Source organism: Physeter macrocephalus, chromosome 20 (assembly GCF_002837175.3).
Source record: "Physeter macrocephalus isolate SW-GA chromosome 20, ASM283717v5, whole genome shotgun sequence".
Lineage (NCBI taxonomy): Eukaryota > Metazoa > Chordata > Mammalia > Artiodactyla > Physeteridae > Physeter > Physeter macrocephalus.
Window position 1 is genome coordinate 51,727,498 of NC_041233.1, and position 23,340 is coordinate 51,750,837.

A 23,340-nucleotide genomic window follows, 5' to 3' on the forward strand; every position below is an offset into this window, starting at 1 on the left:
TTGTGGCTCACGGGCCTAGTTGCTCCGCGGCATGTGGGATCTTCCCAGACCAGGGCTCAAACCCGTGTCCCCTGCATTGGCAGGCAGATTCTCAACCACTGCGCCACCTGGGAAGCCAAGCCTTATATAATTTTAGACCCCAAAATATCAGTCAGCTCAAACAACTTCCTCTCCTCATTCACTAGAAAATGAACTGAGGGGCAGAGATGAGGAGGTCTGCAAAAATAGGAACTTTGTTTTAGAGCAAGTATAAGAAAGCATAGGGCTTCCCTGGTGGCGCAGTGGTTGAGAGTCCGCCTGCCGATGCAGGGGACATGGGTTTGTGCCCCGGTCCGGGAAGATCCCACATGCCGCGAAGCGGCTGGGCCGGTGAGCCATGGCCGCTGAGCCTGCACTCCGCAACGGAAGAGGCCACAACAGTGAGAGGCCCACGTACCGCAAAAAAAGAAAGAAAAAAGAAAAAAAAAAAAAAAGGAAAGCATAACTTCATATCCCAAACCTATGGTCCACTGAACACCACTGACTACACTACAGCCAAGATTAAGACAGGTCTGCTGGAGAATTAATCTTTAAACTCTAGATAATAGATAATCAACAAGGGCCTACTATACAGTACAGGGTAATCTACTCAATATTCTGTAATAACCTATGTGGGGAAAGAATCTGAAGAAGAATGGATATATGTATATGTATAACTGAATCACTCAGCTGTACACCTGAAACTAACAGTGCTGTAAGTCAACTATACTCTAATATAAAATAGAAATTAAATTTAAAAAAAATCTTTAAACGCATCATCTTGAGGCCTTTCCAAAAACTCCTTTAAAATATGACTCCCATTATCTGCCACTGTGTATGAATGGATTAAACACTGATTACATATAATGATCTAAATTTATAAATGAACTTAATGTCCATAAACCATATTTGCAATACCAAATATATGGATCTATTTTAAAAGGGTCTTTAATATTCTTCCTAGTCACTGTTTAGTTTTGCAGGAATTTTATTTTCTGATGACCAATAAACTATTTTTATCATAAAATGTTTTAGCTTCATATATTCTATTACTAATATCAGTTTTGCTTCTAGACATTTCAACACTTTCCTCAGAAATCAAGATTCTTTTTCACTAAAAGTTGTGAGCTGAAAATGACAAAACAAAATTGTTTACTTATCTGTTGGTTAATAAACCAACACTGATTTACTGTTTTCTGATGGTTTAGAAATGACTGCATAATTATTTCCTAGATACTTCTTTTGTAGCAGTGTCTCACACATAACAGAAGCATGATATTTAATGAATAACAACTGTTTAATAAAGATAATCTGATACTATTTAAAAATAAGATACTATAATTGCCTATTTTACAGCTTAATGCCAATCATTCTATGTTTAAATGTCATTTAAAATAGCATATCTTCAACAAAATAATTGGAATGGTACAATCATTTTTTACAGGTCCTCTCTTACTCACCAAATCATGCATCTTCTCCTCTATTCATCTCTTGGCTGTTTATAAAAATGGGACTGACCTTTTGAAAAAAAAATCAATATATCCTTTTGAAAATTTGATGAAAACTATGGACCCTTTCCCCCCAAAATACACATAATTACAGAAGTTTACACATAGATTCTAGGAGTGTTTAGATTTCCTGAAGCACATCCATTGAATCTTGTGGGTATGAACCCCAAATTAAGAAGTTACATTTTGGGGGCTTCCCTGATGGTGCAGTGGTTGAGAGCCCACCTGCCGATGCAGGGGACACGGGTTCGTGCCCCGGTCCGGGAAGATCCCACATGCCGCGGAGCGGCTGGGCCCGTGAGCCGTGGCCGCTGAGCCTGCACGTCCGGAGCCTGTGCTCCGCAACGGGAGAGGCCACAGCAGTGAGAGGCCCGCGTACCGCAAAAAAAAAAAAAAAGAGTTACTGAAACAACATTTAAAAATAAAAAAATTAAAAAAAATAAAAAGTTACATTTTGTACTTCCCTGGTGGCACAGTGGTTAAGAATCCCCCTGCCAATGCAGGGGACGTTGAGTTCAATCCCTGCTCCAGGAAGATCACACGTGCCACGGAGCAACTAAGCCCATGCTCCACAACTACTAAGCCTGCTGTCTAGAGCCTGCGAGCCACAACTACTAAAGCCCGTGCACCTAGAGCCCGTGCTCCACAATGAGAAGTCACCGCAGTGAGAAGCCCGCGCGCCGCAACAAAGAGTAGCCCCTGCTCGCCGCAACTAGAGAAAGCCCACATGCAGCAACGAAGACCCAATGCAGCCAAAAATAAATAAATTTTAAAAATGAATAAATTTATAAAAAAAAGTTACATTTTATAATATATCTCTGCATATAAGTATATCCGTATCTGTATGACTGTATCTGAGACAAGCTCTATGCACACAGTATTGTTCAGTTAAATTATGTTACTGTATAATCTCTGCTAAGAGTCAAGTTTCATGAACACATCTGCTGTTTTAGACTACTGGAATCTCATTTGGCCCCCTGTGGTATTAATTTACTTTATAATAAATTACCCATACACTGGGGAATTAAATTTGATTATAACAAACTCCATTTAGTGGTAGAGGTGAGATGGAAGCAAGAGAAATGTAAGGAAAAAAAGAAAAGGCAGCTAATGACAAAATAGGTACTCAAGGGCTTCCCTGGTAGCGCAGTGGTTGAGAGTCCGCCTGCCGATGCAGGGGACACGGGTTCGTGTCCCGGTCTGGGAGGATCCCACATGCCGCGGAGCGGCTAGCGAAGACATACTTAATCTACTTTGTAATTTCGTGAGACCCCAATAATCCTAAAAGTTTAAGCTGAGGCAAGAGAACATAAATGTGAATCAGTGGGGAAAAAAGAAAACCTACAAAAATATAGGCACAATGGATCTCTGTACTAGAGGATGTACTAGGTCCATACTCTAGGAGCTACAGATGGAACAGAGTTGTAGATAAACAATTGAAAAGATATATAGGGAAAAGTGCCTCCAATAAAACTGAAAAACTTCCAGAGCATCTGACATCCTGAGAGTAGCTGGATTTTTATTTCCAAAGACAAACCACTCAAGTTGCAACTTGTAGACAAAATTTTGTGAAGAGTTTCAAAGTATACTTTCACATTAAGGAATGTATGCATCCCTCTTCCATCTCACAGAAATAAACCTTGAAAATATTCATCAAATTCTTCTTCCCTATTTAAAAGAAAAAGTATACAATTTGATTAAAATCAACAATTAGAGAAAAAAATTACTAGGTGACACATTATTTGAGATTAATAAAAATAAAATATTTTAATCCAACATATTTGCTGATTCTTTTATATAGCAATATATTTCATGATTCAGGTATCAAATAATTCTTGGCTTCTAAAATAATCAGAAATATACCAAGACTGATTAAATTGAAAATGTTGTATATGTTGGCACGTCTCCCTAAATGTATTTATTACCTAAGATTTTACTTTGAAGTACTTTGTGAAATGTCATTGCTTTACTTTTTGGTTGACTTGATAACTTACTCTGTTCATTCTCATTTCAAATTACAGCCTGATCAAAAAATGAATGAAAAAAACTATTTTAAGGAAAAATACAAGTCTTACTCCTAGGAATAGGGAAAATCTGCTTAGGCTGCAGATTTTATTACTCTGAGATGAGTAAATATGTATCTGTAGCAGTGAAGATTATGTCTAAAACAAGAACAGAACTCTGAAAGGAGATATTAAACTGTAATGTGTTAAAATATTATGAAAATTATAAAGTACTAAATAAATATTAGTGCTAGGAGCCAGAGTAGTACAATGGAAATAGCACAGGTTTTCAAGTCAGACAGTGTTTTTTTAAGTCCTAGCTCTGTCAGTTATTTGCTGAGCAAGCAAGTTATTTAACTTTTCTGGGCTCAGTTTCCTTATCTATAAAATAAAGAACATCACATTTCCTCATAGAGCTGTTCTAAAGATTAAATGTATGTACAATTGCTTTTCTCCCTTCTGGGAAGGGAGACAAATTCTGTGTACCAGTCTCCTCAGAAAATGTTCTTTTAGATCAGAGATTCATAATGGGACTCCATCATTTGGCTTTAAATAATTGTGAATGCATAGAGCCACCACAACCATGTTCATATTTTTAAAAAATTAATTCCAGAATCAGATAAAGTTGATTTAAAATTACCTACAATTTGGTATTCTCCTGGCTACTGTCCCTTTTCCCAAGCATGACAGCAAAAGGCAATAGAATTTTTTAAATTGTAGTAAGAACTTAAATATATGAAATTAGCTGAATTTGTGTGAACTTAGATGTCAGAACCTGATGTCAAGTTTTTATAAGGTCACAAAGAGCTTTGGATTATGAAACCCCTCTTAGGCTTTATTCGTGCATCTTTACTGCCAAAAAGGTGAGTTGACTCCAAGACCTATTCTGTCATTTTCAGCTCTTCAAGGGAAAGTTATATGGTCAAAAGTCAGTTGATAGTTTTACTAGGATAGCGATACCTTTTTTATAATCTGATCTATAATGACGACTCATTTGGGAATTCTTTATTTGGCTGACAAAAACAAAGGTTAAGGTAATAGAAAAAAACTAATCTTTTTTAAAAAAAAAACAAAAACAAAAACAAAAAAAACCTCTTTCCAACACACCTGAATTCTATTATACTGAGACCATATTATGTAATTAGCAATATGTTTTATAATCAGCTTAAATTAGCAAATTATGATTGATTCAACAGGTCTCTTATTATGAACCAATATGCCTAGAGTAACAAAATGGGACTAAAATTTATTGAGCACTTACTATACTGGTAGGTATTGTGCCAGACCAGGTGCTTTACATTCTTTATTCTATTAAATCTTCACAATAAACTCTATGTAGTAGGTATTATTTTATCCCCTTTCAACAGATAAAGCTCAAGTGGCGAACATCCCAGTATATGAGAAGAACTGATAATATTCCAGCCTATATGCAGACAGCTCTTCCAACCAATAGCAGAGAACAATGTATGTGTTGACTTGTGTATCTCTGGGGGCTAAGGTGGCTGTTGGCAAGAAAACTTTTACACCTGTATATATCTTCAAGGGGCTCCCCTGTATAGGTTTATGATAATCAGAATATCATGGATAGGCTGCTCTGGAAGCTAGTAAACAGCATCTCTCTGAAACAATAAAAGCAAAGACTAGGGGGTCATCTGTCAATGTCAGCTGAGGAAAGATTTACTCACCAAGAGGGAGCTGGACAAGTTGGCTGTTTATGGCCATAAACAATGGCTGGGAATAAACTCTGACCTTAGCTGGCTAGGTGGTCCTTGGCTTTAAAAAGAAATTCATGATGCTAAGTTTTTCATTAACTGTTATCAAAAATGGCTGTGGTCATAGCTTCTTAGACTGATGTAGAAGGTATGCATTATCATTGTCTATTAATACTATTATCAGGACTTACTGTGATTTTTCATCTGTCTCTGGTAGTGGGCCCTTCCAAAGTTCAGATTCTGAAGTACTTCCTTCCTCATCAGAGCTTCCTGTTAATTTAAAAGAGATTTTTTTAAATGTGCACATTACATTTAAAACACATTTTGAACTACCCACCAGTGCAATTAAATAAATTCCAGATTTACCTGTGGTTTAGCTTCAACTTTTATGACTCACTGAAAATTTAATGCACTTTTCCAGACCAATAAATTCTTTTGAAAAATAATAAGCTGATATATACCAAAGAGCCTCAGCAAATAGACCAAGGATTTAAAGTCTCATGGGAAACTTCTATAAGTTATACTGAGTTAAAGTAACAATTCCAATATTAACTCTATATTATAAAGGAATTAACTCTTGCAATACAGTTGTCTTTAGTTTCTTATTTTTATTGATCATACAAAAGACATGTAGGTTAAGATTTTTGTAGAGTATTTACATTAGGATCAAGCTCTTAAGAACTGAACTAGTATATAGGACTAGCTAGTTAAATTATGAAAAAAAATTTGTCAGACTTAAAAAAAATTAATGCTGATTACATTAATTAGAAGAAGTCCATTTCAATGAAGAAACATGTTCTCATACATTGTTAGGAGTAAATACCATTTTCTTGAGGAAAATCTGGCAATATAGATCACTTTAAAATATAGATACCCTTTGACCAGCAATGCTGCTTTTAGGAATTTAATTATTTACTTAGAATAAACAAGCACTCAGATATATGTACAAAGATGTCCACTGTATAACAACAAAAGAAAACAAGTTAAATCCCCAACAATTAGGGATTAAGGCTTGGTTAAATAAATACTATACAGCTATTAAAAAAAAACCACAGCATACCTGAATTACCACAGAAAAATGTGTATGCTATATCAAAATTTTTAAAAGTTACAGAAAGCAGGCATAGTATAATACAATTTGTATTAAAACATTATATCTACATATATATTATTATTTATATATGCATATGTGTATATAAATAAATACACACACACACACACAAAATAATAAGTTTGTAAGGACCAACCAAACTTAACAGTGATTATATTACCTGTGGGCCTGGGATAGTTTTACTCTTTAAGCATTTCCAAATTTTTTTGTATTTTAAACAATAATCATGTATTACCTTTAAAGATCAGTAAAAACAATATATTTTATTTTTAAAACATAAAAAAATAGACGTTTCAACTGAATTGCCCTCTATTAGTCAACTAAAAATTATCAAATACTGAAACATGTATTATGAGACAATAAAATTGTATGCCACAAAGTAATTATGTTAGCAAATAATTCCTCTCCAATAATGACTATTAGTCTGGAAAAGAAGTGACACAAATTTGGCCTGTCAATACAGAATGTACCTTAGTTAAACACAACACAAAAATAAAACAGTACTGATTTGCCACGGTGGTTCTAGCCTTTTTTCCTATTGGACTTTGATCCTTGAATCAACATGTATGTCTGAACTTTGGTCCTAACTGAATCTATTCTAGCACAAATTCTAACAAAAACAGCCAAAAAAAAAAAAAAAGGGGAGTGGGGGTTGTGCTTCTAACGATCTACACACAAAGATGATAAAATTATAAAGCTCTGGGAATAAGATTCCCACTCAACGACAGCCAGCACTGGAACTGCCAGTGTCCCAAACTGAATATGCAAAAAGAAAAAAGTCTTCTGCTTGGGACTTCCCTGGTGGCGCAGTGGTTAAGAATCCACCTGCAATGCAGGGGACACGGGTTCGAGCCCTGGTCCGGGAAGATCCCACATGCCGCGGAGCAACTAAGCCCGTGCGCCACAACTACTGAGCCTGGGCTCTAGAGCCCGTGAGCCACAACTACTGAGACCGCATGCTGCAACTACTGAAGCCTGTGCACCTACAGCCCATGCTCTGCAACAAGAGAAGCCATCGCAATGAGAAGCCTGTGCACCACAACGAAGAGTAGACCCCTGCTTGCCACAACTAGAGAAAGCCCGTGTGCAGCAACGAAGACCCAAGACCCAATGCAGCCAAAAAACAAAAACAAAACAAACAGAAAAGTCTTCTGCTCTTATTTTTATGAAAATTCACTAACTAAGATAAAGAAAGCACAGAAAAACTAATTAGGCCTAGTAAAGTTATCACCATGGTGTTACCCTGTCAATGACGTTAGAGAACAAACCTACAAGGCCACTGAAAGTGGGCAGCTAATTTCAAAAGGCCTTACAACCACCTGTTTTCTTGTTCCCTCTCAAGAGTACTGCCCACATGCCAGCTTTCCTACACCAGTCTTCTGATAACAGACGATCCAGTTTTACTAAAAAGTACAATCAGTTTAGAATAACATTATAAAATAACTCTCTTTGAAAGAGGACATGCTGAAAAAGTGATCAAATATCCTTAGAGAATAAAATCTACAAGATTGGATTATATGACCTTTAAGGTCCCTTACAACCCTATGAATCTATTAACATTTAACTACGAATCTAAAATACCTAATTCCATGAGGCTGACAGTAACTACAAATCATTTTTTTGATAACTGCTACAACCTACCAGAGGTGGGAAGGGTGCTGCTAAGGAATTAACATTTAGAACAATGGGCAACACAAAATGATGCTTGCATTTGTATCAGTGTCAAATCTACACAATAATTATTGACAAGTGGGGATCAGAATTTAAGTCACTAAAAAAAAAAAAGAATTTAAGTCACTGACTCTGTACTGGAAGGGGAGCTTGGAGGTCCAGGCCTTATCCAGTGAATGAATATCTTACTGTAATACTTCCAATAACAAGTGGCTGTCCAATCTAAACACCTCACTACTTCCTGAAGCAGCCCATTCCTCCATTCCTTTCTTCAGATAGTTCTAATTGACAAATTTTTCCTTAAATTAAGGCAAAAATCTGTCCTTGGGCTATTTTTATCCATAGACTCTAGTTCTGCCAACCAGCCACCAAAAATAAGTCTCCTACATAGTAGCAGTCTTGAAAATATCTAGTTTCCATGTCTACCTCCTTACCCCTTCCCTCTTCACTTTTTCCTAAGCTAAACATCTACGGTTCCTTCAACCTTCTTCCTATAACAACATTTCAAGTTCTGACAACACTTTGGTTGTTCTATTCTTGACCTGCTTTAAGTTTTCAAAGTTCCTTTTAGAATGTAATGCAAACTGCATATAATTTTCCCTATATGCTTTGAATAATGCAAGTAGGTCTATCATCTTGGTTTTTCTGGATATTACATACCTAAATAACTTGGCCTACTGAAGAAGTGGCAAGTCTCCAATTATGAAAACAATGGACAGGTCAGACTTTTACAGACTTAACTTTTGATCTGACCCATTGTGAAGAACAAACACAAAATCTAATGTCCAGTAGTTTCCTTTTCTCTGATATAACAATAGCTACAGGTTATCAAAGACTACTTCATATAAGACACATGCTTTACATGTTTATTTCACTTGACTCTGATAATAATCCAATGAAGTCTCTTTATACCCATTTTACAGATAGAACTGAGACACAGATCAAATCATTTAACGTGGATTTGTGTAATATATCTGCCCAAACTGAGGTATAAAGAGAGGACTAATGTTTGATTCACTGATGAACAGTTATTGATGATATAAGTAAAAGAGCAGACTCTGGAGTTATAAACCTATGTTTAATTGTAGCTCTGCCATTAACCAACTATTTGACCTTAGGCAATTATGTAAATTCTCTGGGTCTTGGTTCTCTTATCTGCAAAATGGGATACTATATGCCCATTACTATGATTAAATGAGGTATACAACTAAACCACTTGCGATTATGGCTGACAATCAACAAAAGCAAGTTAAAATTCTTTTTCCCCATAGAAATTGGGTTTTTCTTTATGGATCTGGTGTAAATAATCCACATGTTAAATGAGGGTAAAAGGGTAACTGAATATTATCAAAATGGAAATGAAATATATAATAGAAACAGCAGAGTTTGAGTTGTAAAATTGCCAAGACCACCTAAGACAGGTCACTGACCACCTGAGAAGATATCTGGGTTTGGCAAACTATAACAAGGTACATGTCCCCTGCTTGAAATGGTTCTACTTCAAGAACCAAGCTAAGCTAGAGATTCTTCACGTTGGCTACAGTATGCTCCTCTCCCTACCACTAGAAGTTTGACCTAGCTGAGGAGGGTGAAGAGACTTAAGATTATTTCTGGGAAATGAGGGAGGTTTGACAGGGCTGGGGGAATGACAGTGGGAGGGAGAAGGAAGGAAGAGCAAATGAAAGAATGAATATAAACAAGTCAGTCAAGCCCTTTCCCCAAAAGATTTTTTAATAAAAATTGGAATTGGAGAAGGGCAATGTTTTTTTTTTTTACATTAAATAGGCCTTCACACCTCTCACTGCAACATATAGTTGGAAATTGGCAAAAACTATAAAGTTTCCCATTTTAACCTGTGTATGCTTTCTAAAAATATATATACTTACTACCCCATCCTCAGATAGCTTAAGTCTATCGTTGCATGCCTGGCTATGTTCTATAAGCTGTCAGGAAACTTAACCTAATTTAGAAGAAGGAGCTACTGATAGATTAGAATTTACATGGGGAGAAAGGAAGTGTCAGTGCTTTAAGGACACTTCAAATATGTTGAAAACAAAATGGTATGAGTAAAATAATTCATAAGGAATATGTTGTATTCCTAAACTAGAGGAATACCTCTACTGATATCTCCCTCTTCATTAAATTTTTAAACAGTAAATATATTTAAAATTCTATTTCTCTAAAATTTCTGATTACTGAACACTTAAAAATTCTCCTTAAGAATTATATACTAGGGCTTCCCTGGTGGCGCAGTGGTTGAGAATCCGCCTGCCGATGCAGGGGACACAGGTTCGTGCCCCGGTCCGGGAAGATCCCACATGCCGCGGAGCGGCTGGGCCCGTGAGCCATGGCCGCTGAGCCTGTGCTTCTGGAGCCTGTGCTCCGCAACGGAGCCTGTGCTCCGCAACGGGAGAGGCCACAACAGTGAGAGGCCCGCGTACAACAACAACAACAACAACAACAAAGAATTATATACTAAAATGTTAATAAAGTTTAAATTGAATGGTGATTTGGAGCAATTACTAAATATTTTCCTGAGTTTGCCACATAAATATGTATTACTTTAAAATCAGAAAATAATTAATTCTTAAGTTTATAAATTTACAAGTAAAGCTAGAATTTACAAGTAAAGCTAGAAGTCTCAAATCTCTAAATTTCTATAAATAAGTCCAGATATTATAACATAAATTAGATATGTTATTGAACTACACTTGTTAGACCCTATTTATTGCAAGTTCTTTAAGAAATTCTACATCGTATTACTATTGAGATACAAGGTTACTGTTTGTTATATCACAAATGGATATGGCTAGATGGCTGAATGGATAGAGAGGAAATGTAAGAAAGATCAAAGCTTGACTTTGAGGACCAGTCTGCTTTGGCAGGTGTGAACAGGACAGGGTATTTAGGTAAACTGGCTTGGCAGGAAGTTCAAGATCTTACCCCTCCCACCTCCACCCTGCCCCCAAATGCAGTCTCCCTTTTATGAATCCACAGTAGATTCTGCTCTCAAAACTGCCTGGAAAAAGCTGAACACCCTGCGAGTTCTCTTTAATATTGTATGGGTACAATTAATCATTCTACTGGTGGTTTCCTTTCTTTGGTTTGGTTGTTAGGAAGAACAGTGACAAATCTGTGATCTACTTTTGCAATTATGCAAGACTTTTTGGTAAATATTTGTCTGTATTAATTTTACCTCTAGCTTTACTTTCCTATTCTGTCTTATTTTTCCATTATTTTGATTTCACCTTTAAAAAAACTTATAGTATATATTTTTGTAAGTCATTGTGAATACTTTTTGGAATGTTGCAGGGAAAAAAACAATAAAATTTGTAGCAAATATTCAATGAAATCCAATCTGATGAAAACAACAGGACTTATTAAAAACTGACCAGTAACAACCATTGCTAACATTTGCTTTCTATGTACAAACCATATATTTAATTTGATCAATCAAAATCACCAAATGACAAGAGATCACTCAGTCTTGTGCAATATAAGCATCATTTCTTAAATTTTAATCCACCTCCCCAATTCTTTTTCTATCCCAACTTCATCTCTCTTGTTCTCTTCCTTCATACTTCATGATGTGAAGTTAAAATGTTTATCCACCGTATTTACTGAAAAAAAAAATTTATGCTCTTCTCTCTACTTGACATAAGAAACTTTTAAATGTTCTAATATGGGGAAGAAATACTCTTTTTGCTCTTTTTTCTATGATTTTTCTCACACAGTACAAAAAAAAATTACATCAGAACAAGTCACAGTTTGTGGGAAACCTAAATTGTAAATAACTTGAATCTGTATACTTTTATTAAATAAAAACTTGATACTGTTGATAGAATTTTCTGATTTCATTGAGAGTGAATGTGCTGAAAAACAAAAACAAAAAACCCAGCACTGTTTTGTCAAGAATCATCTTGCAGTGGTGTAACAGCTATAGCTATAACTGAAATTCTTCCCAATAGTCTAGTGTATAGTCTTGCAGGAAAGCACTTCACTGTCTTCTAATCTTTCCTGTTCCTTAGACTTATCTCCCTAATTAAAATGTTAGATTCTTTTAGGGAGGGGTATTTTATGCTCTTGTACAGCCTGGAATACCTAGCACAAAACATAAAAAATAATGAACACCTATAAAACAAAATATCTCATGTTGCTAGGACAAAAAAACCCAAAAAACCCCCAAAACACCCTCATAGATTAGCTGCAATACAAACAACATTTTATCTACAGATGTTCAACATGTGAAAGCAGTTTACAAATAAATGCCCTTTCTTAATCTTTTAAGAAAAAAAAAATATTTAAGAAATCTTTTAATCTTTCTTAAACTTTTTTTGAAGATCATGTACAGGTGAGAATTCTCTGTAATTGAAAATCACACAAAAAATTATGTCATAAAACAAACATTTTCAATTCTACAATGGTTTACCCAGTGAGGGAAATGGAAAGAGAAAAAGTACTGAAGATCTATTAAAGTAATCTAAAAAAATCATCATTATACAATCTCCTGCAGTAAGACCTCAGGGGAAATATTTCTGAAGGCTGCTAACTCAAAAAAGAACAGAAAACAGATGGAGAGTAACAATTCCTCCAACCTCCCTGGACAGGTCTCATAATTAGCCCAAGTTGTAGCATGAATGGCCCCTTAAGGCCAGACCAGAGGGTGTGAGAACTACAGGGTAAAGATTCCAAAGGAAGCCAAGGCCTGGACTGCAACAACTGCTTTATGTTATTGTTTCTTCACTCCTACTTATTTCCTAGTCATCAGAGAGCAAATAAAAACATAGCTAAACTTCCAATGGCAAAAGAAATGTATTCTTCTCTGTCATCTTCTCTGTCATGTAAGGAACAATGATACCTGCTTCCAAGTGTCTATAGGTTAAAAAAAGGACACAACTGGAACCAGAAGGAAGAAGTTGTACGTTTGGGCTAAATGTTAAGAGAAACCTGCTAGCAATTACAGCTGTCTGAAATGTAAAAGAGTATTTTGCATAATGGGTTCCTTTTCCCTGGAGGTGTTGAAGCTAAAGCAGAACAAATACATGATAAAGAGCAGTGCATCTTAACCTTTATTGTACATATGAATCATTCTGGGAACTTAAAGTGCAACTCTAATTTAGGAGATCTGGAAGGGTCTGAAATTATGCATTTCTAACAAGCTCCCAAGTGATGACAATGCAAAGGACCATATTTTAAAAGGTGAAACCATAGAAAATCTTTTTGATCATGATTCCAGGGCTGATCTCTGATGTTCCTTTCAACATTGAGAAACTGGTTGATTTCACTGACTCACTCACCTAACATTTACTGAATGCCTACTATGTGGAGCAAGCACTGTCCTTAGGAATTGGGGATAGAGAATTAAACAAGTCACACAGTCCCTTCCTTCACAGAAAAATTATTCCAAGAGTGATATGTATTTCTAAAGGAGAGTGCAGGATGCTATCAGAACATGCTAACAGGGACCTAATCTTGCCTGGAGGAGTGGGGTGAAGGGTGTCAGAAAAGGCCTATCCAAGGAACTAAGCTTGGGGGCAGGGTGGAGGTGGGAGGGGTAAGATCTTGAACTTCCTGCCAAGCCAGTTTACCTAAATACCCTGTCCTGTTCACACCTGCCAAAGCAGACTGGTCCTCAAAGTCAAGCTTTGATCTTTCTTACATTTCCTCTCTATCCATTCAGCTATCTAGCCATCCAATTATCCATCCATCCATCCACTTATTTAACATTTTGTATGATGGTAACTTAAGGTTATCGGGATTGATGAGGTCACACAGGGAGAACAGAGAGAATAAAGAGAAGTTCTGTAAGAGCCTTGAGCAATTCCAACAAGGGTAAGATGGAGGAGGAATTATAGTCAAGAGGCTGAGGAGAGGCTGAAAAGATAGGAAAAAGATCAAGAAAGTAATTGTTCTGAGGAATGCCAACTGTCCAAATGTAGCTGAGATATTAAGCATTTATTAATTACTATTCAAGTCTGGGCCAAATTAAGGTGGCCTGGCAAGGAAGTATCATATCAAGATCAACCTAGTTCCAGATGATCGATCTCAGATGAGAAGATATTAAAGAGGTCTACAAGGTCTTCCTAAAAGTTTGCTAAGATGTTGTCATTTTCTGCTTTATAGCAAAGAAGCTGAAAAAAAGAACTATATCCTGTGCTCTCTGCTATGAAAGGTGCTCTGAATAAAGAGTATATAAGACACAGATGTCTCAATTCCACTCTGCTTTGGTTTTCTATCTCTGAAGTTGCCCTGAAACAATCTTCAAGTCTTTTATTTTCTTATTCTTTATTATTTATGCCTTACATGTGCTAGTGGGGTGCTAGGGATAGAGCAATGAACACAGCAGACAGAACCCCTGTTCTCCTTGTGTTTTATGTAATTGTCATATGTGTAATGAAGGAAAAGTTCCAAGGTTGTGAAAGCATTAAAAATGGGAGTCCTAATTTAGATTCATGGTCAGGAAAGGATCCCCGAGGAAGTGACATTTAAGCTTAAATCTGAAGGATGAGTTAAATGGGACTGGAGGTTTTAGAGAGGAAGCAGCACCTATACAGTCCTTAAACAGAAAGAAGTTTGGCATTTTCTAGAAACTGAAAGGCTATGTGGGTGGAGTGTGAATGTAAGGTGAAGAGTAGTGATAAACAAGGCTTGTATGCTGTATCATATAGCCTTTGGGCTTTGTCCAGATATTGGTTATATCCTAAGAACACAGGAAATCACTACTAGATGGAGAATGGATTAAGGAGAGGGAGGTGGGATGACAAGACAGTGTTAGAATCAGTACGGATAATATAGTAGTAGCCTAGATGAGAAAACATGGTAGTTTGAACTGGGGGTAAAACTGATAGTCTTTACGTAAGTAATGAGAAAAAAAGAAGGCATCAAGGATAATTTCCCGATTTCCGATATTAGTTTTTAGGTTGACAGAGGTATCACCTACCTACTGAAATATAGAACACTAAAGGAAAAACATCTATAAGGAAGATCAGATGCACATATATTATAATTTGAGGGGTGCAACCCCATCCCTAGTCCTGAGTGTCCAGCTACCTAATTATCTATTTTGGAGGTACTGAATAAAACTTTTACAAGGTAGGGATTAGTTCTTCTTTAATTTGGAATATGCAATGATTAACATAGTATCATACTACGATATAAATATATTATATAATAGTAAATGCAACAAAATCCTCAGATATAATACACTAAATATTTTACTGGCATATGAGGATAAATAAAAATTTTTAAAAACTCAAATGAGGGGCTTCCCTGGTGGCGCAGTGGTTGAGAGTCCGCCTGCCGATGCAGGGCACGTGGGTTCGTGCCCCAGTCCAGGAGGATCCCGCATGCCGCGGAGCAGCTGGGCCCATGGGCCGTGGCCGCTGGGCCTGCGCGTCCGGAGCCTGTGCTCCGCAGCGGGAGGGGCCACAACAGTGAGAGGCCCACGTACCGCAAAACAAAACAAAAAAAAAAAAACAAAACAAAACTCAAATGAGATTCTCATACTTATTAATTAAAATTTATTTTGAAATTTGGAACATGATTTAGAGACAAAAAAGGTATTCTGTTTCAAATACCATTTCTCAATAAACAATAGAATATCAGTATTTTTCCTCGCAACATCTATCGATTTTACCAAGTCAAAAACTTGGCAATACATATACTTAAATGTATCATGACATGTTAGAAGAAAAAAATGTACGTAAGAACATAACATATCTAATGATCTTCATAGCTGGAGCAAGGCAGCCCTCTCCTGTTCAAGTATTATGTTAACATTGGCTGGAATCTAATTCAATCTACCATTACCTACCTAATTTAAGTCCAATTCACTCTAAGTTTTAGTCAATTTGATTCTACTTTATTACGGACTAAAAAAGCAACTAGCAGTAACCTTCATAATAGCTAACTATGTACCAAGTACTATGCAAACTGCTTACATGCATTATCTCATTTTAACTTCTGAAAAATCGTATGACCTACTAGGTACGATTATCATGACCATTTTACACATGAAAAAGCTAAGGCTTAGACAGCTTAAGGACTGCTAAGGAAGAAGTAGCAGTTGACTTGGATTTGAATTTAACAGTTATTTACTAATGTATGTGCACAGCACCATGTTAGGTTCTGAGGACACATACACATCAACCTCTATCATTTCAAGAAGTGAGAAAAATCACACAGACCATGATAACTGAAATCACAGTGATACAATGTTAAACTGACTTATAGGTTATGTACTGATTTACAGTGTTCAAAGTGCCTTTCACATCCTTATTTGATTCTCCACAATAAGCACCAGCAGTATAGAGAGCAGGTATTCACAACACCACTATGTACACGAGGAAAGTGAAACCCAAGAAATTCAGTGACTTGCTCAAGGTAACAAGTCTGTAAGTAACAAATCCAGAAATTAGAATGCTGTTGCAATATTATACCATCTGCCAAAAATGAATCAAAACCAACCTTGTTATTGAAACTCCTGTAAGTTACTGTATATTCATATCTAAATTCTCCAACCAGTTTCCTTTCAACTACTATAATATAAAACAGAATTCTAAATGCATTTACTAATTAAATTCAACATTTGAGACATATGGCAGATTATACTTCCTGTTCAGAAATATGAGTAAATATTTTATTTTAATTCCCTTTTACCTTTATCCTTTTTATTAGAGGACTCTTCTACAGAAGATAATCTGGATTTTTTATGTGATGACGCTTCACAATCTTTTCTGGCTTTATCCTTTCTTTTTTTTGACTTGTCTTCTTTTCTCCTTTATGTTGAACAATATAAAGTTAACTTTTTCAACTGAATTTTACAAAAAATAAAAATCAATGGGTAAAAAAGTCAAATCAGTTAAAGTACTCAGTTTTAAAATGCAGTTTACATAATAAGGAACCCTTCAATGAGTCTGTAAATATTTTAGGTTAGTATATTAATTAAAACAATTCTATAAGATTATGAAGCCTGAACACTCTGAGACAAAGGATTATTTTTTGTAAGTTCTGTGTACAAACCTTAGTAAATGTAAATCATAGTTTTACTCATTTCCTTTATATATTCTATCATTTAGCCATTCTAAAAAAATTACAAAATCAAATCTCATTTTCCTCCACATAATTCATATCTACCTACACTTTGAAAAAACAAATACAACAAGAAGAAACCACTCTAACAGTTCTCAACCACCAGTAAATAGAAAATTCTTATCTTAAGAATAAAGGAATACAGCAAAGGTATAATAGAATGAGGATGGAAAGGCTTACTGTTAACTCATATGTCTACTTTAGACCACTTATCCTTTTACTGCTGTAGCTTTATCTCTTCTAGGCCAAGTTTACAAGGTTGTCAGTACCATAGGTGGCAAGCAACTGATTTTAATTGGTTAAGAAAAGAAACACTAAATAGGAAAAGGTGATAATGCTGAACTGGGACTGGGAAAGAGGATGAAGAGACAACAGAGTGGATTACTTTCAAGAAACTTGCTTATCAGACCTTTCAAATTAAGATACACCAAATACTACAATACTGTTTAAGACAGTAATAACTTTTTGCCTCTTGTAAGAATAATTTCAATTTTGAAATGAAGCTCTAAACTCAAGGTCAAAAAAACATCTTTGTTATCTTTCGGTATCATTGATAGAGAGGGGAAATCAAGTAATCTAAAAACTGCTAATTTTAAGAATTTTAAATTTTTTATTTTTAATAGTTAAAATACTAGATAAGGCTCATTTAGAACACAGCTGATTTTAAATTAATATACTAATATATACATTTTATAAAGTTGCAGAATCTTACTGTTAAGACTTTCAAGTGTTACTCAGTACATGAAACTTGACCACTACAATCATGCCAGGTTACACAGATTTTGTCTGAACATCTGCAATGCCAGGGACTTCATTATGCTTGACTTACCATATGCCAGACACTGTGTCAAGCATTTTATATGCATTTGCATTTAATCCCCACAATAACCTTAGTATGCTCATTTTTAGAGATAATAAAATTGAGTCTTACAGAGGTTAAGTAGCTTGCCCAAGAAGACAAGTAAGTGGATTAGCTGAGAGGAATACATAGGAAAGCCTACTATCTATATATACTGCACAATGCAGAACACTGCTACTCCTCCCCCATTCAGTATGGCAGACTCAGTCTAGCTCATTCAATAGGAGCCTGATTTTAACATCTAAAATGAGTATAGAGGTATAATCCTTTGTAAGAATGACAAACTCTAATTACAACAATGCTTAAGTGAGACATAGGAATCACTTTATGAAGATCTGCTTTACAATATAGTTTCTAAGAATATTACAGTATCTGAACACTGATTCCAAACCAAAAATTCTAGCATCTACCACCCTGCACAGGCCTTCACATTTAAAACTGCTTGATAGAGTTAGGCATGACGAACTTCCAGTTCCCTGGTTTATGTGGTCATATGGTAATGGTGGATTTTATATACAATCAACTAATTAAACCATCAACCACTCAAGTCTACTTTAGACATCCAGTGCAGGTGACTACGTCCAAGACTACTAAATTTAACAACCACATTTTAAAAGATCATATTACCTGTGATGAAAATTTAATTTAAAGGAACATTCTTGGCATAATCCTAAAAAAAAAAAAAAAAAAAAAAGAGTAACACCACAGAATTACTAAATTCTAATAACTGCACTGCTACTTTACTTTTAATATCATAAACTGTCATTTTTCCTTACATTCCTTTACTGAAAGGGGAAACAAATAATCTGAAGAAAACAATCTGATTCTCTCCCACCTCAAAAAATGTATATATATAATAAAAATTGTATTAGAATGCTTGAGAAATTGAAAATATTCTGCCATTGCTTTAGAAAATGGTGCTGTCAAGTTATTCTAAAAGCAAACTGTTTCACAGGCAGAAATGTATCTCGCATCAAAGACATCTAATAACAATAGTGTGGGTATAGTCATTTCCTCTGAAGTACTCTAAGAGTTTTCAAATGTAAAAGAACTTTCAAAAAAGTTCCTCTAGGGCTTCCCTGGTGGCACAGTGGTTGAGAGTCCGCCTGCTGATGCAGGGGACTCGGGTTCGTGCCCCAGTCCGGGAAGATCCCACATGCCGCGGAGCGGCTAAGCCCGTGAGCCATGGCCGCTGAGCCTGCGCGTAATTCTAAAAAAAAAAAAAAAAAAAAGAGTAACACCACAGAATTACTAAATTCTAATAACTGCACTGCTACTTTACTTTTAATATCATAAACTGTCATTTTTCCTTACATTCCTTTACTGAAAGGGGAAACAAATAATCTGAAGAAAACAATCTGATTCTCTCCCACCTCAAAAAATGTATATATATAATAAAAATTGTATTAGAATGCTTGAGAAATTGAAAATATTCTGCCATTGCTTTAGAAAATGGTGCTGTCAAGTTATTCTAAAAGCAAACTGTTTCACAGGCAGAAATGTATCTCGCATCAAAGACATCTAATAACAATAGTGTGGGTATAGTCATTTCCTCTGAAGTACTCTAAGAGTTTTCAAATGTAAAAGAACTTTCAAAAAAGTTCCTCTAGGGCTTCCCTGGTGGCACAGTGGTTGAGAGTCCGCCTGCTAATGCAGGGGACTCGGGTTCGTGCCCCGGTCCGGGAAGATCCCACATGCCGCGGAGCGGCTAAGCCCGTGAGCCATGGCCGCTGAGCCTGCGCGTCCGGAGCCTGTGCTCCACAACGGGAGAGGCCACACACACAAAAAAAGTTCCTCTATTGTGGTCTCTTTTTTGCTTTAATCTCAGTTCACACTAGTTGACTCTTCCTCATAAGCACTTCCAGGAAGAACTCAGACACCAACCTTCATTGGTGTGTACCAAGTAGCATATGGGGAAATCCTTGATTTCTACCCGGAGTGGGCAGACACTCTAAGGGCACACGTATTTAGGAACCAGAGAACGTTGTTAACATGATGCAGAGAAGAAGCTGACACATAAAAGACTAGCTTAGGAGTAAAAAAAAAGAATGAGCAACAGATCCTAAAACATGTATATTAAGAGAAACTTTTGTATTCTGGGTTATAATCCTAAACTTTTAAGACTGATATCAAGAACAATCTGCTCTCCTAAAGTTTTTTCTTTATTGACAGTCAATAAAGTCTACACCGTAACAATATGGCTATCAGCTAATGCGAGATTTTATATTGCCTTTTCTGATACTTTGCATCTCACTCTGCACTGGTGACATTCTCAAAGTAATGGAAAGAGGTCTTCACTTCACGAATTACTGGTTTACATTTGGCATTAGAACTATTCCCCCTGATGTCACTCTTGCAACTTTCAGAAGCTCTGAGAAAAAAAAAGTTTCCAAGAAGATACATTAAAAATTTTAAATTGAATCTTAAATTAGCCTATATATTTTAAAATCTAAATTACTAAACTTTGAAGAAATCAATCATACCCCACCTAAAGTCAACTTACTTAATTTAACAAGCGCATTTCTCTTTTCACCATGCTCAATATAACCAAAATTAACTTCCCAACTCTTTAAGCCTTCTTTTTTATCACAACATTTATTTCCACAGCAAAACTGGCCTGCAAATAAAGGAAGGAATATTAGCTATGATGGCTGGTGACAATATTTATCTATACAATCTGGTATTACCTCTGAAATTTACTCAACATACATACATAACATACATGACACATACATATATAAATTCCTAGCTCTATAAAATAATCATTAAAAAACTGACCACAATAATTGTGGTATGTTCAACAATCAAATCAAATTACTGAATGAACTGTTTAAAAAAAAAAAACAGTTCCAGAATTCTTTACCTGATAGATAGTTGACTATCTATCAAGTTGACTGTTTATATTAAGATACAGAGTTTTAGTGACTCCATGTGAGGGAATCTTACACTTTGGAAGATGGAAGTACTAAAAAAGTGTACTCACTAATACCCTAAAAGAATAAGTATATTTTCCAAAGTACATGCACTTATACCTGGGACAATCTTTTTCAATATTTAATAAAATTAAAATTGATAAAAATTGAAATTTTTAATATGGCATTTAAGTACCAGCACAAAATGACATTTAAAGCACATTTTAACCAGCATTTTGAGATTACGTAGAATGAGTAATCAAACCTGATGCTCTAAATTTTAGAATTACTTGACACTAAAATCAACGCCTTATTATCATATCCATTGTACATTAAAACCTTATGCAAAAAAGGACTAATATTGATGATCCAAGAGGGGGGAAAAAAAAAAACTACTCAACAATTATTAACTTTAACAGAAAAAGACAAGATCAAACTTATTTGCACAAACTAAAAAAAAGCATTTATATCTCAATAATTTGCACCAACAGGAACTGACTTTTTTCATAAAAGAGAAACTGTCAAAATGCATTTTGAAAATTACCAGTTCAAAGGCTGATAACTTCTCTAAATTGGCATTGTTTTACTCATTCCAAATAAATACTTCATTAAATCTGTATGTGTTTAGCAATGGCTCTATTGTTAAAAAAGCACCAAGATTCAATCACAGCAAATAGCTTTCTTTCCCCTTCTCAATTAAAACTTTTTTCAATTACATGAATTTAGAGAATGTCCATCAATTTTTTTTAAAGGCAGCATTACTTACTGTCACTTGAAAAATCCATTCAATAAAAGTATAAAATTTTAAAATTGTGATAGACATTTCAACAGTTCTCATTGTCTTAGGTTAAAGCACAAACTAAAATGTAATGCTAAGAAAAGTTAAAAATAGCTTTAAAATTATTCTTTTTACTTCTCCTCTATAGTACCTTTAGGGCTGACCTTAATTTATGGAAGATGTATATGCATACTGACAGCATAAATGTTTAATCATTTAAAAACGAAACCTTCATTTTCAAAGATTTTTTAAAGTTTTCAGTTTAAAATTATTTCCTTAATGTTCCTATGTAGTTTTCAGAAGCATTAACACTTAAAATGCAATCACCAATTAAGAGCTAATTTTATAGCATGAGATAGTATAGAGATTAACACTTAAATGCAATCACCAATAATACAACGCTAATTTTATAGCATGAGATAGTATAGAAATATTAAATTTTCAGAAAAATTTTATGAATAGATTACAATGCATAGAAAAAGCATTTACTGACCTTCTACCAAATGCTTGTTCTTTTTCTGTAAGACTAAATATTTGGGCTCAAACTCAGTGACTCCCTAAGAACTAGCCCGTCTAAAAATTCTATTAGGTTCAAAGTAATATTTAATTTCTATCTGCAAAATGTGGATTTGACTGGAATACAGTAATACCAACACATTATTCCAAAAATCAATAAAGAGAAAAACTCAAGTATTCATCTGTTGATAGTTTCCTTCCAAGGAAACTTTTAACTCTTTGAACATTTTCTACTTATCTGCAATTGAATATCCTAGAAGCAAAAATTCTAAACGTAAAAATCGTTAAAGCATTATATTTTGAACTTTGTTAGCAATATATCACTAATACACCTCCTCTAATTTTACTTTGTATTTTGTAGATAATCAATTATTGTATACATTAGGAATAATCTTACCCAACGACTTCAATAATATAACAAAATAACCTTATCCTATTAAAAACTAAAATAAAAAAAAGAATTACCTTTCCCTGAAATTACTTCTTTTTCTACTCGCCACCTAAATCCAAACTGACAAGAAAAAAAAAATACATTTATGCCAGAGTAAATTTAAACAATATTTAAATTGTAGATAAATCTTAACATGGAGCCAATAATTAACAAAATGACACTTACTAATCTAAAACATAAACCTAATTCCCCTCAGGATAGTTTTTTCTCTCCTTATAGGATTCCAGGTACTTAAAAATACATCTGAACAATTACCAACTTTTCTGTTAAGGAACAACCCTCTTTACTTTTTAAAAAAGTTTATTTATTCATTTTTGCCTGTGTTGGGTCTTCACTGCTGTCTGTGGGCTTTCTCTAGTTGCTGCGAGCAGGGCCTACTCTTCATTGCGGTGCACAGGCAGGCTTCTCATTGCAGTGGCTTCTCTTGCTGCAAAGCATAGGCTCTAGGTGCATGGGCTTGAGTAGTTGTGGCGTGTGGGCTCAGTAGTTGTGGCACACAGGCTTAGTTGCTCCGTGGCATGTGGGATCTTCCTGGCCCAGGGCTTGAACCTGTGTCCCCTGCATTGGCAGGTGGATTCTTAACCACTGCGCCACCAGGGAAGTCCGATCCTCTTTACTTTTAGACTTCTTATTAAAAGTTATAGGTGCCAGGCACAAGGTATGTAAATTAACAAAAAATATATACTGTTCTATGACATTGACAGAAAAAAA

General features: G+C 35.4%; 1 protein-coding gene and 1 long non-coding RNA gene across 2 annotated transcripts in view; both read right to left on the bottom strand.

Moving 5' to 3' along the window:
- LOC114484528 (uncharacterized) overlaps positions 1–1,893 on the bottom strand; it is a 28,671-nt gene extending 26,778 nt beyond the window's left edge. Inside the window, exons 1-2 of the long non-coding RNA XR_008616328.1 lie at positions 1,752–1,893; positions 1,479–1,536 (exon numbers count right to left, since the gene is read on the bottom strand). This is a non-coding gene — a long non-coding RNA (uncharacterized lncRNA). The remainder of the gene's footprint in view (positions 1–1,478; positions 1,537–1,751) is intronic.
- A 1,135-nt stretch (positions 1,894–3,028) lies between these two features.
- The window catches only part of LOC102983286 (protein FRA10AC1), a 54,477-nt gene continuing 34,165 nt past the window's right edge, over positions 3,029–23,340 (bottom strand). The window contains exons 11-14 of the mRNA XM_028481645.2: positions 18,600–18,642; positions 16,682–16,800; positions 5,433–5,511; positions 3,029–3,194 (exon numbers count right to left, since the gene is read on the bottom strand). Of these exons, the coding sequence (XP_028337446.1) occupies positions 3,152–3,194; positions 5,433–5,511; positions 16,682–16,800; positions 18,600–18,642 (284 nt within the window). The 3' untranslated portion in view covers positions 3,029–3,151. The remainder of the gene's footprint in view (positions 3,195–5,432; positions 5,512–16,681; positions 16,801–18,599; positions 18,643–23,340) is intronic.